Below are 12,371 nucleotides of genomic sequence, written 5' to 3'. Positions count from 1 at the left end.
TTCTGTTTAAAAATCTACTTTGTGGAACATTAAAACATAAGAAAATGGGAGCAGGAGTAGGCCATTTGGTCTCTCGAGCCAGCCCTGTCACTCAGTATCGTTATGGATGATTTGCCCCAGGCCTTGCCACTTCTTCCATGTCATTTCCTCATAGCCATCAATTCCCCAATCTTTAAAACTTTACCAACTTTTTCCCCCAATGATCTAACTTAAAATTCTGCAAGTAATATAACCTATTTAGCTGTATCAAGAGTATTCACCACCCTCTGCGAGGTCTTCTGAAAGCCCAATACACATATCAACTGTTCTTATCAGCTACAACCGCAACAACTGTGAATTATGATTTCCTTTTAATAAGTTTGTTAACATGTCCCAATCCTATTAGTATTTCAGAATCAGCCTGTAACAACTTCCTTAATATTAGATTACAACATTTCCTCTATCACTGATGCCAAGATAAATGGTTTATAGTACATTGTTTTTTCTCTACCACCATTCTGAAATACTACTTTCTCTTTGCTGCTCTTCTGTCTGTTGAAAATATTCGAGAAGCTGTGGTATTTTGGAAGAGCATCCACTATCTTTATAACAACCTTGTTCAAAACATTGGGATTTAAGCCATCAAGTTCTGCGAATCTATTGCCTTTCCATCTCACTAATTTTTTTACTAATGTTAGTTTCACTTCTGGCTTGTAGGTTCCCCACTATTTCTGGGAAGTTTTTGGTGTCTTTTTCTGTGGAGACAGACTGAAAATATTTTTTTATCTGCCATGACCTTATTCCCCACTATGACTTCTCCTGTCTATAAGGGACTTTAGCTGATTATATTCTTTTTAGGTAGATATAGAAGCTCTTAAAATCTGTATTTATGTTTCTCACATCCTACTCTCATGTTCCACTTTCTTATCCACACTTTATCCCCCTTTGCTGAATTTCTTTTAGAACATTGGTATTGGTTTAACATAGAACAGTACTGCACAATACAGGCCCTTCAGCCCACAATGTTGCGCTGACCTTTAAACCTCGCCTAAGACTATCTAACCCCTTCCTCCCACATATCCCCTATTTTAAATTCCGCCATATGCTTATCTAGTAATCTCTTGAATTTGACCAATGTACTTGCCTCCACCACCACTACCCCAGGCAGTGCATTCCATGCCCCAACCACTCTCTGGGTAAAAACCCTTCCTCTGATATCTCCCTTGAACTTCCCACCCATTACTTTAAAGCCATGCCCTCTTGTATTGGACATTGGTGCCCTGGGAAAGAGGCACTGGCTGTCCACTCTGTCTATTCCTCTTAATATTTTGTACACCTCTATCATGTCTCCTCTCATCTTCCTTCTCTCCAAAGAGTAAAGCCCTAGCTCCCTTAGTCTCTCCTCATAATGCATACTCTCCAAGCCAGGCAGCATCCTGGTAAATCTCCCCTGCACCCTTTCCAATGCTTCCACATCCTTCCTGTAATGAGGCGACCAGAACTGAAGCTATTTCCTTCCCTGTGTGTAGGAATCACTGCCACATTTGTAAAAATTATACTGCTCAAAATGTCATATTGCTCTCAGGATTTTTAGTGTTCCTTTGTAATGGAATGCTGTACTTTTCCCAATCACTTGTACTGAACTGTGAGCATCCCAATTTCCAGTTCTGGCACAGGATCTGCAACCTCTTTTCTCATTACACACATCAGCAGACCTGTTGTATGACTCTGGCAATTTAATTTAACCTCATTAATACTCATGATTCTTACAGCAGAACATCAAAGCCACCTACCTTCACTTGGTCACATATCAGAAAAGTCTAGAGGTTTGAGACTCTGTACCATTCAATAATATCTACAGGAGGTGCTGCCTTAAGAAGGCAACATCCATCATCAAAGATCCCCATCATCTGATCACTTTGATCACTTTGCATTAAAATGGACTTTTTTTTTGTTCTAATTGTGTTCTTCCTTGTAAAAATTGTGTTTAATTTACATTTTTCTTGTAAATGCTGCATATATGATGCTATGTACCTGTGATGCTGTTGCAAGCAAGTTTTACATTGCATCTGTGCATATATGAACTTCATATGACAATAAACTTGACTTTGACTTTGAAATAACCTTGAAGTTCCTAGGTTACAGTTGACTACAACTCCTCCCACCTCTTTGCTAAGCCAGAAGAACTCATATAATTTAAGGCCAGAACTGAGACTACATTATACAATTCATTATTATTTATAAGACATTAGATTTTGCAGGTTGGAGCTGTGGAAATATTAAAGGGCGTTGTTTTCTCAGCCTGGATGATTCAAAAGCAAAGCTACATTTCCTTTAGCTACATTTACAGTGTGGCAGGAAATACTGTGGCTGAGAAATTGTTCCACCATATGGTGTGTGGGCCACAGTAACACTATTTGCTAAAGTCATTAGCGTTGTTAGGGTTTACTTTTGCAATAACATGATGAAGTTTCAGTCTGCATTTCCATAATGAAGTAAGGCAAGTTCTCACAGATATTAGAGGAAGGGAGTTTTGAAGCAAGATTTGGTACATGTGGTACTGTTTTGGACATTGGAGTTCATGGAGAACAGAGATTGAGAGGCTGGTAATGAGGACTTTGAAAATTTAAAAACTAAAGCCGTGGGTCTCCAATCTGAAATGTGAATGCTCTTTTTTCTCTCACAAGATCACAAGATAAGGGAGCAGAAGCAGGCCATTCGGCCCATCGAGTCTGCTCCAAGGAAAAGGGAAAAGAAATGGGGTGGGAAAAAAAGAAGAAAAAAAAAACTATTCTAATCCCATTTGCCAGCCTTATCCCCATATCCCTTGATACCCTGACTATTTAGATATCTGTCTATCTCCTCCTTGAATACCCCCACTGATCTGGCCTCCACTGCTGTGCGTGGCAAGGAGTTCCACAATTTCACCACCCTCTGGGTAAAGAAACTTCTCCTCATCTCTGTCTTGAAACTGTACCCTCTAATTCTAAGATTGTGCCCTCTGGTCCTGGACACGCCCACCAAGGGAAACAGCCTAGCCACATCTACTCTATCCTTACCTGTCAACATTTTAAATGTCGCTACGAGATGCTGCCTGACCTGCTATGTGTTTCCAATATTTTCTATTTTTATTAAATTACAAACAGATGGCATTCCCTTTTGTAATAATTTGGTGGGACCTTTCCAGGAGCCGCTTAAAGGAACATGCCACTATGCAACCATTGTTTCCAGCTAGAGGGAGTGTTGCCAATGAATTAAAGGATACTGCAATGATGGGGAGAAGAGGAGGATGGGGAGAAGAGGAGGATGGTTCGAAATATCTCCCAGTGGGATCACAGGAACCTGGAAAAGCTGGTGAAGAGCACTGCTCACGGGAAGCATGTTTATGTGAGGAGCCATGGAGAGTATCTATGGCCACAGCACTTCTCTTTCAGGACATAAGTACAGTCTGTGAATGCCTGCGCTTTGGCAAATGTTTATGCCCACTCTGCCTGCTCTTGAAGGGAAAACGGATGAAGTCTCTTCCTGGAGTAAAGAGTTTGGAGAACCTTCCAAAATGCAGCAGTAAGCTTGAATGATCTTAAGGCTAGGAAGCCGAGTGTGACGTGACCCAGATGTCCATGGGCAAAATAGTCAAGTGTAGCAGTTAACGTAACACTATTATGAGATAAGATATCTTTTATTAGTCACATGTACATTGAAACACACAGTGAAATACATCTTTTGAGTAGAGTGTTCTGCGGGCAGCCCGCAAGTGTCGCCACACTTCCAGCGCCAACAGTAGCATGCCCACAACTTCATTATATTACAGCACCAGCGACCTGGGTTCAATTCTGACCACTGTCTGTAAGGAATTTGTACGTTCTCCCTGTGTCTGCATGGGTTTCCTCTGAGTGCTCCGCTTTCCTCCCAGATTCCAAAGATGTGCGGATTAAGAAGTTGTGGGCATGCTATGTTGGCGCCCAGAAAGTGTGACACTTGCTGGCTGCTTCCATTACATTCTACGCAAAGAAGCATTTTACTGTGTGTTTCGATGTACGTATGACTAATGTAGATATCTTATATTTGAAGTCATAGGAGGTCATATGACTGAGAGGAGAAAGAATGCAATTTGAGTAATAGGCTTTTTAAGTAACATGGTTTCATGGGAAAGATGACTAGTAGAAATACTCATTGTCCTATGAGTTAATAAAACTCTTGTTTTTCACACCAGTGGAGTTAAATTCTCATTGCAGGCAAATTTGCACTACTATTTGGGGAAGCTTCTCACAGGAAATGCTGTAAAATGAAGAGGCAAATTTCCCAAATGGTGATAAAGTACTGAAAACCTTGTCCTCAAAAATTGATCTACTTTGGTTATTTTCAACCGGAGAGCATCTTATATTTGGAAACAGAAAATGATGAAAATAATCAGCAGGTCAGGCAGCATCTTTGCAAAGAGATTCCACAAATGCTGCCTGACTTGCTGAGTGTTTCCAACATTTCCTGTTTTTATTTCAGATTTCTGGCATCTGTAATTTTCTTGGTTTTTGCCTTATTTCTGGGAGTTGTCTGAATGAATTACTAGCCCCACTTCTAGACTGAGAAGGTGTTGAATGGAAGTGGAAGGTTTCATTTGATTACAGGTAAATCTTTTAAGAGTATCACTCTATCATGTAACTGTTCAAGTCAATAAGTAGAGAGAGATAGAGAGAGAAAGGTTAGAGTTCAACCATTATGTAAACTATGTTCAGGTTTGGAAAGCTGATGCTTGAAGAGGCAAGGAATACCATCACCATCACTATGTTCAAGGATGAAACAGAATCACCCATATCTATTGCAACTGACTCAATGAAGATGAAATTGTGCAAGATCAAGAAATAACATTGTCAATAGGCTGAAGTAGGCATTGTGATCAAAGTAAAATAGTCTCTGACCCTGTAAATCTTAGGTGTGTGTAACTTAAATAAAAACTGACCATGCAATGATTAAAACTGTCAATTAAGAAATACTGTTTTTATTATCATTATTCACATTATCATAGATGAGTTAATAACTTGAATACTAAACCAGTGCATTGACTTAAATTTTGATGTTTCTGGAAAGAGAATGTCATCTAATTTTCATTTTTAGTTGCTCAGCAATAAATTTCCTTCTTCACTAGGCCATGAGAGGGAGAGTTTACTGACTATTCGTGATGTTCAAGTTCATTCATAACTTCTTCAAAAGTCATTGTCATGGATAATGCCTGTCTCCGGCAGCACTTGGCAACTTCAGGAGTTGGGCTGACAAGTCATCACTTAGGCCAGTATAATGATCACCAACTTTGCATTCAGCAGTACCATCATTGACAAGATGTCCACCATCACACTTTGGGGTTACCAGTTGGAAGCTTTGAGATATTAAACAGACCAACACATTCCCTACACTACTGATACAAATTGACTGCAGTAATATATATAGAGTGCACTGCAATGATTTAGCTCCTCAACAATACTTCCCAGCCATGTGATCTTTAACACTAAAAGTGTCATGGGTATATGCTTGCCTTCACATGATGTACAATCAGAACTTGGACCTACAGAATAGAAATTGTTATTGTCATATGCCATCAATTTCCCTCTTACTCACAATGAGCACTGGAAAGCATAGTGATGGGACACATGTTAGTCCTTTAAAATCACTGGGTCAGAGCCTTGGAAATGTCTGCCTTCTACTTTAGTGCACAATTATCTAGAGTTTAGCTTGTGAAAGCCACACAATTTACTTGCACTGATTACTGATTGGTTTCTAGCTGCTTTAATACAGGGTTATCAGGAACCTAGTAAGAATCTCAAACCTAGTCAGGTGCACCCTCCAGTTTCTATTCTTAATCCAAGACTACTGGTCAATCATTAACAATCCTGAATTTAATTTGTAAAATCAAAAATCAAAGTGTTTATTGACCACTAATAAGTCTCTGAGATTATTGACAGCTATAATTACATCATGTGATTGTGATGACACAGCAAGTTTTATGATTCAAGCAGTGCGTGATAAGCGACCACTTGCCTGCAGCTTGGTCCAGTAGACTGCTGGTGACTTTGAACTCAGTTGATTTGTTCCATTCAAACCAATTTTATTCAGAATTGTTAAGCAAAAGCAGAGTCTTATCATTATATTAATTTGACCTGGATTTCATCAGAGGTTACAGAATTGTATGCATATTGTTCCATCTAGTTATCTTCTTCATCTGGCTTCTATTCTTTTGGTAAGTTGATTTTCTATATTCATTCTCCAATCCTGATCCTGCATTGCTTAGTATCAGCCGCCACCTACAGTAGAAAAATGTGAAATGCTGCCAGATCTCAAGCTCATTCTAGCCAGAACGATTGAGTATACAGTTTCCACATGCTGCTGAGGAAGGTATTAGATCACCCGCACTAGATGCTTCAGCAAGGCATACTAAGAGCATTAAGGCACTATATCGAGAAGGCGGATAAAATTACTGTTCTAAAATTCTGTGGCAGGTCATACCACCAAATAGTAGTCAATGTTTAAACTACTTTTTGTAAAGGTAGATTATTCTTATAAGAAAAAGACAGAAACTTCTTTCTAATGGCAACTGGCTTGAAAAATTTGACAAATCTAGCCCAAAATAAAGTCTTTGCTTCTTACTGCAGAGATCCAATGAAAAATAAGAGCATTCCAAACTAGCTCTGATAAGTGCAGCCACTATTCAAGAAAAGACCCAAATATCAAATTAAAAGTCCAAGGATGAATGTTGTGGAGGTGCAATATGGGACTAAAAATTGGGGACTCTATGGGGTAAACTATAGATCTTACTGAATAATGGAACAGGCTCAAGAGGCTGATGGTCTTGCCCTCTTTCTCTGTCACAATGAGAGTACAGCACTTTGGCTAATTGCAACGTTAATAGCATAAGCATTGGGAGGTGAGGGGCAGTATTATCATGTAATAGTCATTAACAACCACATATCTTCTTTCACAATTTACTACCTTTTTCACAGATGGCTTCATTATTTAGCCCTAGTATGTAGTTCCTACTAATCTTTGCATATCACACTCTGCCCCATCCATTAAACACTCTTGATCTAGGTAAGATTATAATTACTTTCCTATTAATCCTCCTACTCTGGAACCACTGTTGGAGAGGAACCTAGTTTAACAGCAACAGTCGTCCATCAGTGATCTGGAAAGAACCACATACACTCAGTAAAAATGGTGATCTGCATTTTCTCCCAAATATACATCCTGTAAACTCCTCTGTATCTAATTCCACAAAATGCACATCCACTGGGAAGGGCCCTCAGTAATAAGTTATTCACCTTTTTTGTATTGAAAAAAAAACACAGCAGCCCTAATACCATATGAGAAGTCACAAAAAATATTGAACTGGGACATTCTCTTTCCAAGAAACTGCCATTGTAAATTTCTCCCATTTATAGGCATTGGAAGCTGGTTTACACATTCACAGAGTGTAGCTGTTGCCTGAGCCCTCGGCTACCACCTCACTTGTACTTTGCCTGTTGGGAAGCAGGTAAGTCTGTAAAAGTCAAGAGAATGGAAAGGATAGTGAGGGAGTGCAGAAAATATAAAGGGAGGGGAGAAATTGGATCTACTGTTAAAAGGTGCAATGTAAGATAAGATTTATTAGTCACATGTACATAGAAACACACAGAAAAATGCATCTTTTTGGGTAGTGTTCTGGAGGCAGCCCGCAAGTGTGGCCACGCTTCCAGCGCCAACATAGCATGCCCACAACTTCCTAACCCATACATTTTTGGAATGTGGCTATGAGCCCCAATACAACGGAACAGACCATTCCACTATCAAACTTCTGGTGTACTCTTGATCAATATTGCCTGTCTGCAAAAAGGTAACATGGCAGACCTGGTGAAGCTGAGTTTTAATTCAAATATGGTTCCCAACTTACTGTCTTAGTTTACTGTGAATGGAGAAACAAAGGTTGAAGTTCACAAACTGTTGATCCAATTTCCAAGTGACGAATGTACATTGTGCACATTGATGATGTCATCACTTACACAAAATGGGGAAATAATGCCTGCACTTGGGTGAGGCCCGACAGCAAGTGCAATTTCCGATGGGTAGGAATAGAAACTGGATGACAATTTACAGTTATCTAATCCTCCAGTGGTCAATGCTTTACCATCATGTTACTACTTTCTGAGCTGCAATGCCCCTGATTCAGTCCAAACAGACTCTCTTCCAGTCATATAGATTCAAAAAAGCCTACAGTTTCTGCTACTTTACGACATTCAGCTGGAGTTCCATAATAGTTTTGCTACCTATCTCCTGATCATCACCCAATTACCCCTGCCATAGAAGATTGTTGCAGACAGTTTTGGGCTTGAAAGTGATGATTCCTAGATCAAATAATAATTGGTATCTAAGCTTGTGTGGAGAATTGGAATGTGTTATGTTAACCGACAAGGCATCAGCAGGAAGGAGAAAATTGGCAACAACAGATAAAAGACAAAGCATGATAATTTTTCTTCCATACCTTCCTCTGGACTCTACCTGTGCAGTCTTAACAAGGTCCTCTAATTCCATCTTCCATAACCTGAAAACCATCCAAAACCCTGCTGCCCTGTCTGAAATGACATCTTCCAATTAATCCATCACTCCTGTGCCCAGTGGCCAACACAGGGTCCTTTTTCAACACTGCTTTTATTTAATATTATTTTCAAATCTCACTACAGTCCCACTCCTTTACCTTACCAGTCTCCTCCAGCCCTATAGCCATCCAAGATATCTGTGCTCCTCTAATTCTCGTTTCCCACTACTGTTTGCCATGCCTTTACCAACTGATGCCTCAAACTCTGGAATTCTTTCCTTAAATCTCATCATTTCCTCATCTTTCTTTGCTCCTTTGAGGTACTCCTTAAGTAGGTGGTTATCGATCCATGTTTGAAAAATATTACTGTAAAGCACATTGGAGGTGGTGTATAGCTTTGTTTGAACGTATTTGCTGAAGGTGTTTTCTTCTTGACAGACAGTGGGTGCCCAAGAAAATGCAACCATCTAAAAGGTACTGCCAATGAAAGATTTAAGGATAAACAACAGATGATATGATTGCCAAAACAAATTATCATATTGCAGGGCAACTGACAGCTTAAATTTTTTGCAATGTCATACTAGATCCAATGGAAAAAGGAGTCCAAATGGTTTCACAACTGATTTTAGTAACGGCAGGCTGGTCAAAGAAGAAATTGATGAAAATGACTGGAAATTATTTAATTATTGATAGGATCCATCATTTAGAAAAATGTTATGGCAGATTCTGGTCACAGCAACCAAGTTGAGACATCCACACAGAAGTTAGTAAAGACTCTGTCACATAGAAAAAGTTTGGTCGAAATAACCACCAGGTCCATAGCCAAATTGCACACTCTGGATAATATAGTCATAGAACATGGATGAGCCACTAAGCCCACATCAAGCATCCATCTACACCAATCCCGTTTTAATATCACCATGTTCCCATCAACTCCCTTGAGATCCTGCCACTTTCCTATTCTCCCCACTTCCTGTCATACTATTCCCTACTCCCTCCCTCTCACTAGCCTTCTCCCTCCATCTTCCACCCCCTCCATCTCCTGCCAACCCTCTCCTAACCTTCGCCCCTCCCTTACCCCTCCCCTCCTCCTTCTTCACCACTCCCTTCCCCTGCTCCTCCCTCTTTCCTCCTCCCTCCCTCCATCCCTCCCCTCCTTCCCTGCCCATCCCGCAATCCTTCCCTCCCTCCACCCCTCCTTCCCCTCACTCCTTCCTCCCGCTCCTTCCCTCCCTCTCCCCCATCCACTAACCCCCCTTCTCTTTCCCTCCCCTCTCCTCCTTCCCTTCCCTCCCCCTCTCCTTCTTCCCCTTCCCTCCCCCTCCTCTCCTCCCTCCCTCCCCTTCCCTCCTCCCTTCCCACCCCCTCCCTTCCTCCCTCTCTTCTCCTCCCTCTGCCCCCCACTAACCCCCCTTCTCTTTCCCTCCCCTCTCCTCCTTCCCTTCCCTCCCCCTCTCCTCCTTCCCTTCCCTCCCTCCCCTCCTTCCCTTCCCTCCCCCTCTCCTCCTTCCCTTCCCTCCCCCTCTCCCCCAGTCCCTTCCCTCCCCCTCCTCTCCTCCCTCCCTCCCCTTCCCTCCTCCCTACCCACCCCCTCCCTTCCTCCCTCTCTTCTCCTCCCTCTGCCCCCCACTAACCCCCCTTCTCTTTCCCTCCCCTCTCCTCCTTCCCTTCCCACCCCCTCCCTTCCTCCCTCTCTTCTCCCTCTGCCCCCCCTTCCCTCCCCCCCTCACTCTCTCCCGCCCTCCACTCCTCCCTCCCTGCCCTCCCATCTCCTTCCTCCACTCCCCCTCCCTCCCACCTCCTCCCTCCCTCCTCTCCTCACTCCCTCCCTCCTCTCCCCTCTCCACCTCTCCCCTCCTCTCGCCCTCCCTCCCCTAACCCCTCCCCTCTCCTCCCTCCTCTCCCCCTCCCCCCCTATACCCCCCTCCCTCCCCCCTCACCCCACTCCTCCCTCTCCCCCTACCCCCCTCACCCCACCCCCCTCCTCTCCCGGCTCCCCCCTCCCCTTCTCTCCCTCTGACCCTCCCTCCTCCACCCCCTCCCCTCCTCTCCCCACTCCTCTCCTCCCCCTCCTCCCTCCCACGCTCCTCCATCCTCCCTCCTACTCCTCCCACTCTCCCCCATTCCCTCCCCCTCACCTCCTCTCCCCCCAAAATCTCACCCCACCCCCCTCACCCTCTCCCCCTCCTATTCCTGCTCCCCCCTCTCCCCCTCCCCACCCCTCTCCCTGCTCCCCTCCCCTCCCCACTCCCCTCCTCCCCCTCCCTCCCTCCCCCTCCTCCCCCTCCCTCCCTCCCCCCCTCTCCCTCCTCCCCTCCCTCCCACTCCCTCCCTCCTCTTCCCTCCTACTCCCTCCGCCTCCCCCACCTCTCCCCCTCCCCTCCTCTCCCCCTCCCCTCCTCTCCCCCCTCCCCTCCTCTCCCCCCTCCCCTCCTCTCCCCCCTCCCCCTCCCTCCCTCCTCCCTTCTCCCCCCACCTTCCCTCCCCCCTCTCCTCCCCCCTCCCCCTCCCCTCCCTCCCCTCCACCTCCCTCTCCCCCCTCCCCTCCCTCCCCCCTCCCCTCCCTCTCCCCCCTCCCCTCCCTCCCTTCTCCCCCCCTCCCCCTCCCTCCCTTCTCCCCCCCTCCCCTCCCTCCCTTCTCCCCCCCTCCCCTCCCCTCCCCCGTCCCCTCCTCCCCCTCCCCTCCCTCCTCCCCCTCCCTTCCCTCCCCTCCTCCCCCTCCCCCTCCTCCCCTCCCTTCCCTCCCCCTCCTCCCCTCCCTCCCCTCTCCTCCCCTCCCCCTCCCCTCCGTCCCCTCTCCTCCCCCTCCCCTCCCTCCCCTCTCCTCCCCCTCCCCTCTCCTCCCCCCTCCCCTCTCTCCCTTTCCCCTCCCCTCCCCTCACCTCTCCTCCCTCCCTCTCCTCCCCCTCCCCTCCCTCCCCTCGCCTCCCCTCCCTCCCCTCTCCTCCCCCTCCCTCCCCTCTCCTCCCTCCCCTCTCCTCCCTCCCCTCTCCTCCCCCTCCCCTCCCTCCCCTCGCCTCCCCCTGCCCTCCCTCCCCTCTCCCTCCCCTCTCCTCCCCTCCCCTCCCTCCCCTCTCCTCCCCCTCCCATCCCTCCCCTCTCCTCCCCCTCCCATCCCTCCCCTCTCCTCCCCCTCCCATCCCTCCCCTCCCCTCCCTCCCCTCTCCTCCCCTTCCCCTCCCTCCCCTCTCCTCCTCCCCTCCCCTCTCCTCCTCCCCTCCCTCCCCTCCTCCCCCTCCCCTCTTCCCCCTCCCCTCTTCCCCCTCCCCTCTTCCCCCTCCCCTCCTCCCCTCCCCTCCTCCCCCTCCCCTCCCTCCCCTCTCCTCCTCCCTCCCCCACCCTCCCTCTCCTCCTCCCTCCCCCCCACCCTCCCCCCTCCCCTCCCCCCCTCCCCTCCCGCCTCCCCTCCCTCCCCTCCCTCCCCTCCCTCCCCTCCATCCCTCCCCTCCCTCCCCTCCCCTCCCTCCCCTCCATCCCCTCCCCTCCCTCCCCTCCATCCCTCCCCTCCCTGCCCTCTCCTCTCCCTGCCCTCTCCTCTCCCTCCCCTCTCCTCTCCCTCCCCTCTCCTCTCCTCCCCTCCCTCCCCTCTCCCTCCCCTCCCTCCCCTCCCTCCCCTCTCCCTCCCCTCTCCTCCCCCTCCCCTCCCTCCCCTCCTCCCCCTCCCCTCCTCCCCCTCCCCTCCTCCCCCTCCCCTCTCCTCCTCCCCTCCCCTCCTCCCCCTCTCCTCCTTCCCCTCCCCTCTCCTCCTCCCCCTCCCTCCCTCCACTCTCCTCCCACCTCCCCTCCCTCCCCTCTCCTCCTCCCCTCCCCTCCCTCCCCTCTCCTCCCCCTCCCC

At 46.9% G+C, this 12,371-nt stretch overlaps 1 protein-coding gene across 1 annotated transcript in view; it reads left to right on the top strand.

Annotated features, from left to right (window-relative positions):
• Positions 1 to 5,999: 5,999 nt before the first annotated feature.
• The window catches only part of LOC127585614 (sacsin-like), a 30,242-nt gene continuing 23,870 nt past the window's right edge, over positions 6,000 to 12,371 (top strand). The window contains exons 1-3 of the mRNA XM_052043216.1: positions 6,000 to 6,208; positions 7,407 to 7,498; positions 8,975 to 9,010. Coding sequence (XP_051899176.1) covers positions 8,994 to 9,010 — 17 coding nt within the window. The 5' untranslated portion in view covers positions 6,000 to 6,208; positions 7,407 to 7,498; positions 8,975 to 8,993. The remainder of the gene's footprint in view (positions 6,209 to 7,406; positions 7,499 to 8,974; positions 9,011 to 12,371) is intronic.

This window comes from Pristis pectinata, chromosome 33, assembly GCF_009764475.1.
Source record: "Pristis pectinata isolate sPriPec2 chromosome 33, sPriPec2.1.pri, whole genome shotgun sequence".
In the NCBI taxonomy this organism is placed as follows: domain Eukaryota; kingdom Metazoa; phylum Chordata; class Chondrichthyes; order Rhinopristiformes; family Pristidae; genus Pristis; species Pristis pectinata.
The sequence above is the reverse complement of the archived record's forward strand: the minus strand, read 5'-3'. Positions and strand labels throughout refer to the sequence as shown.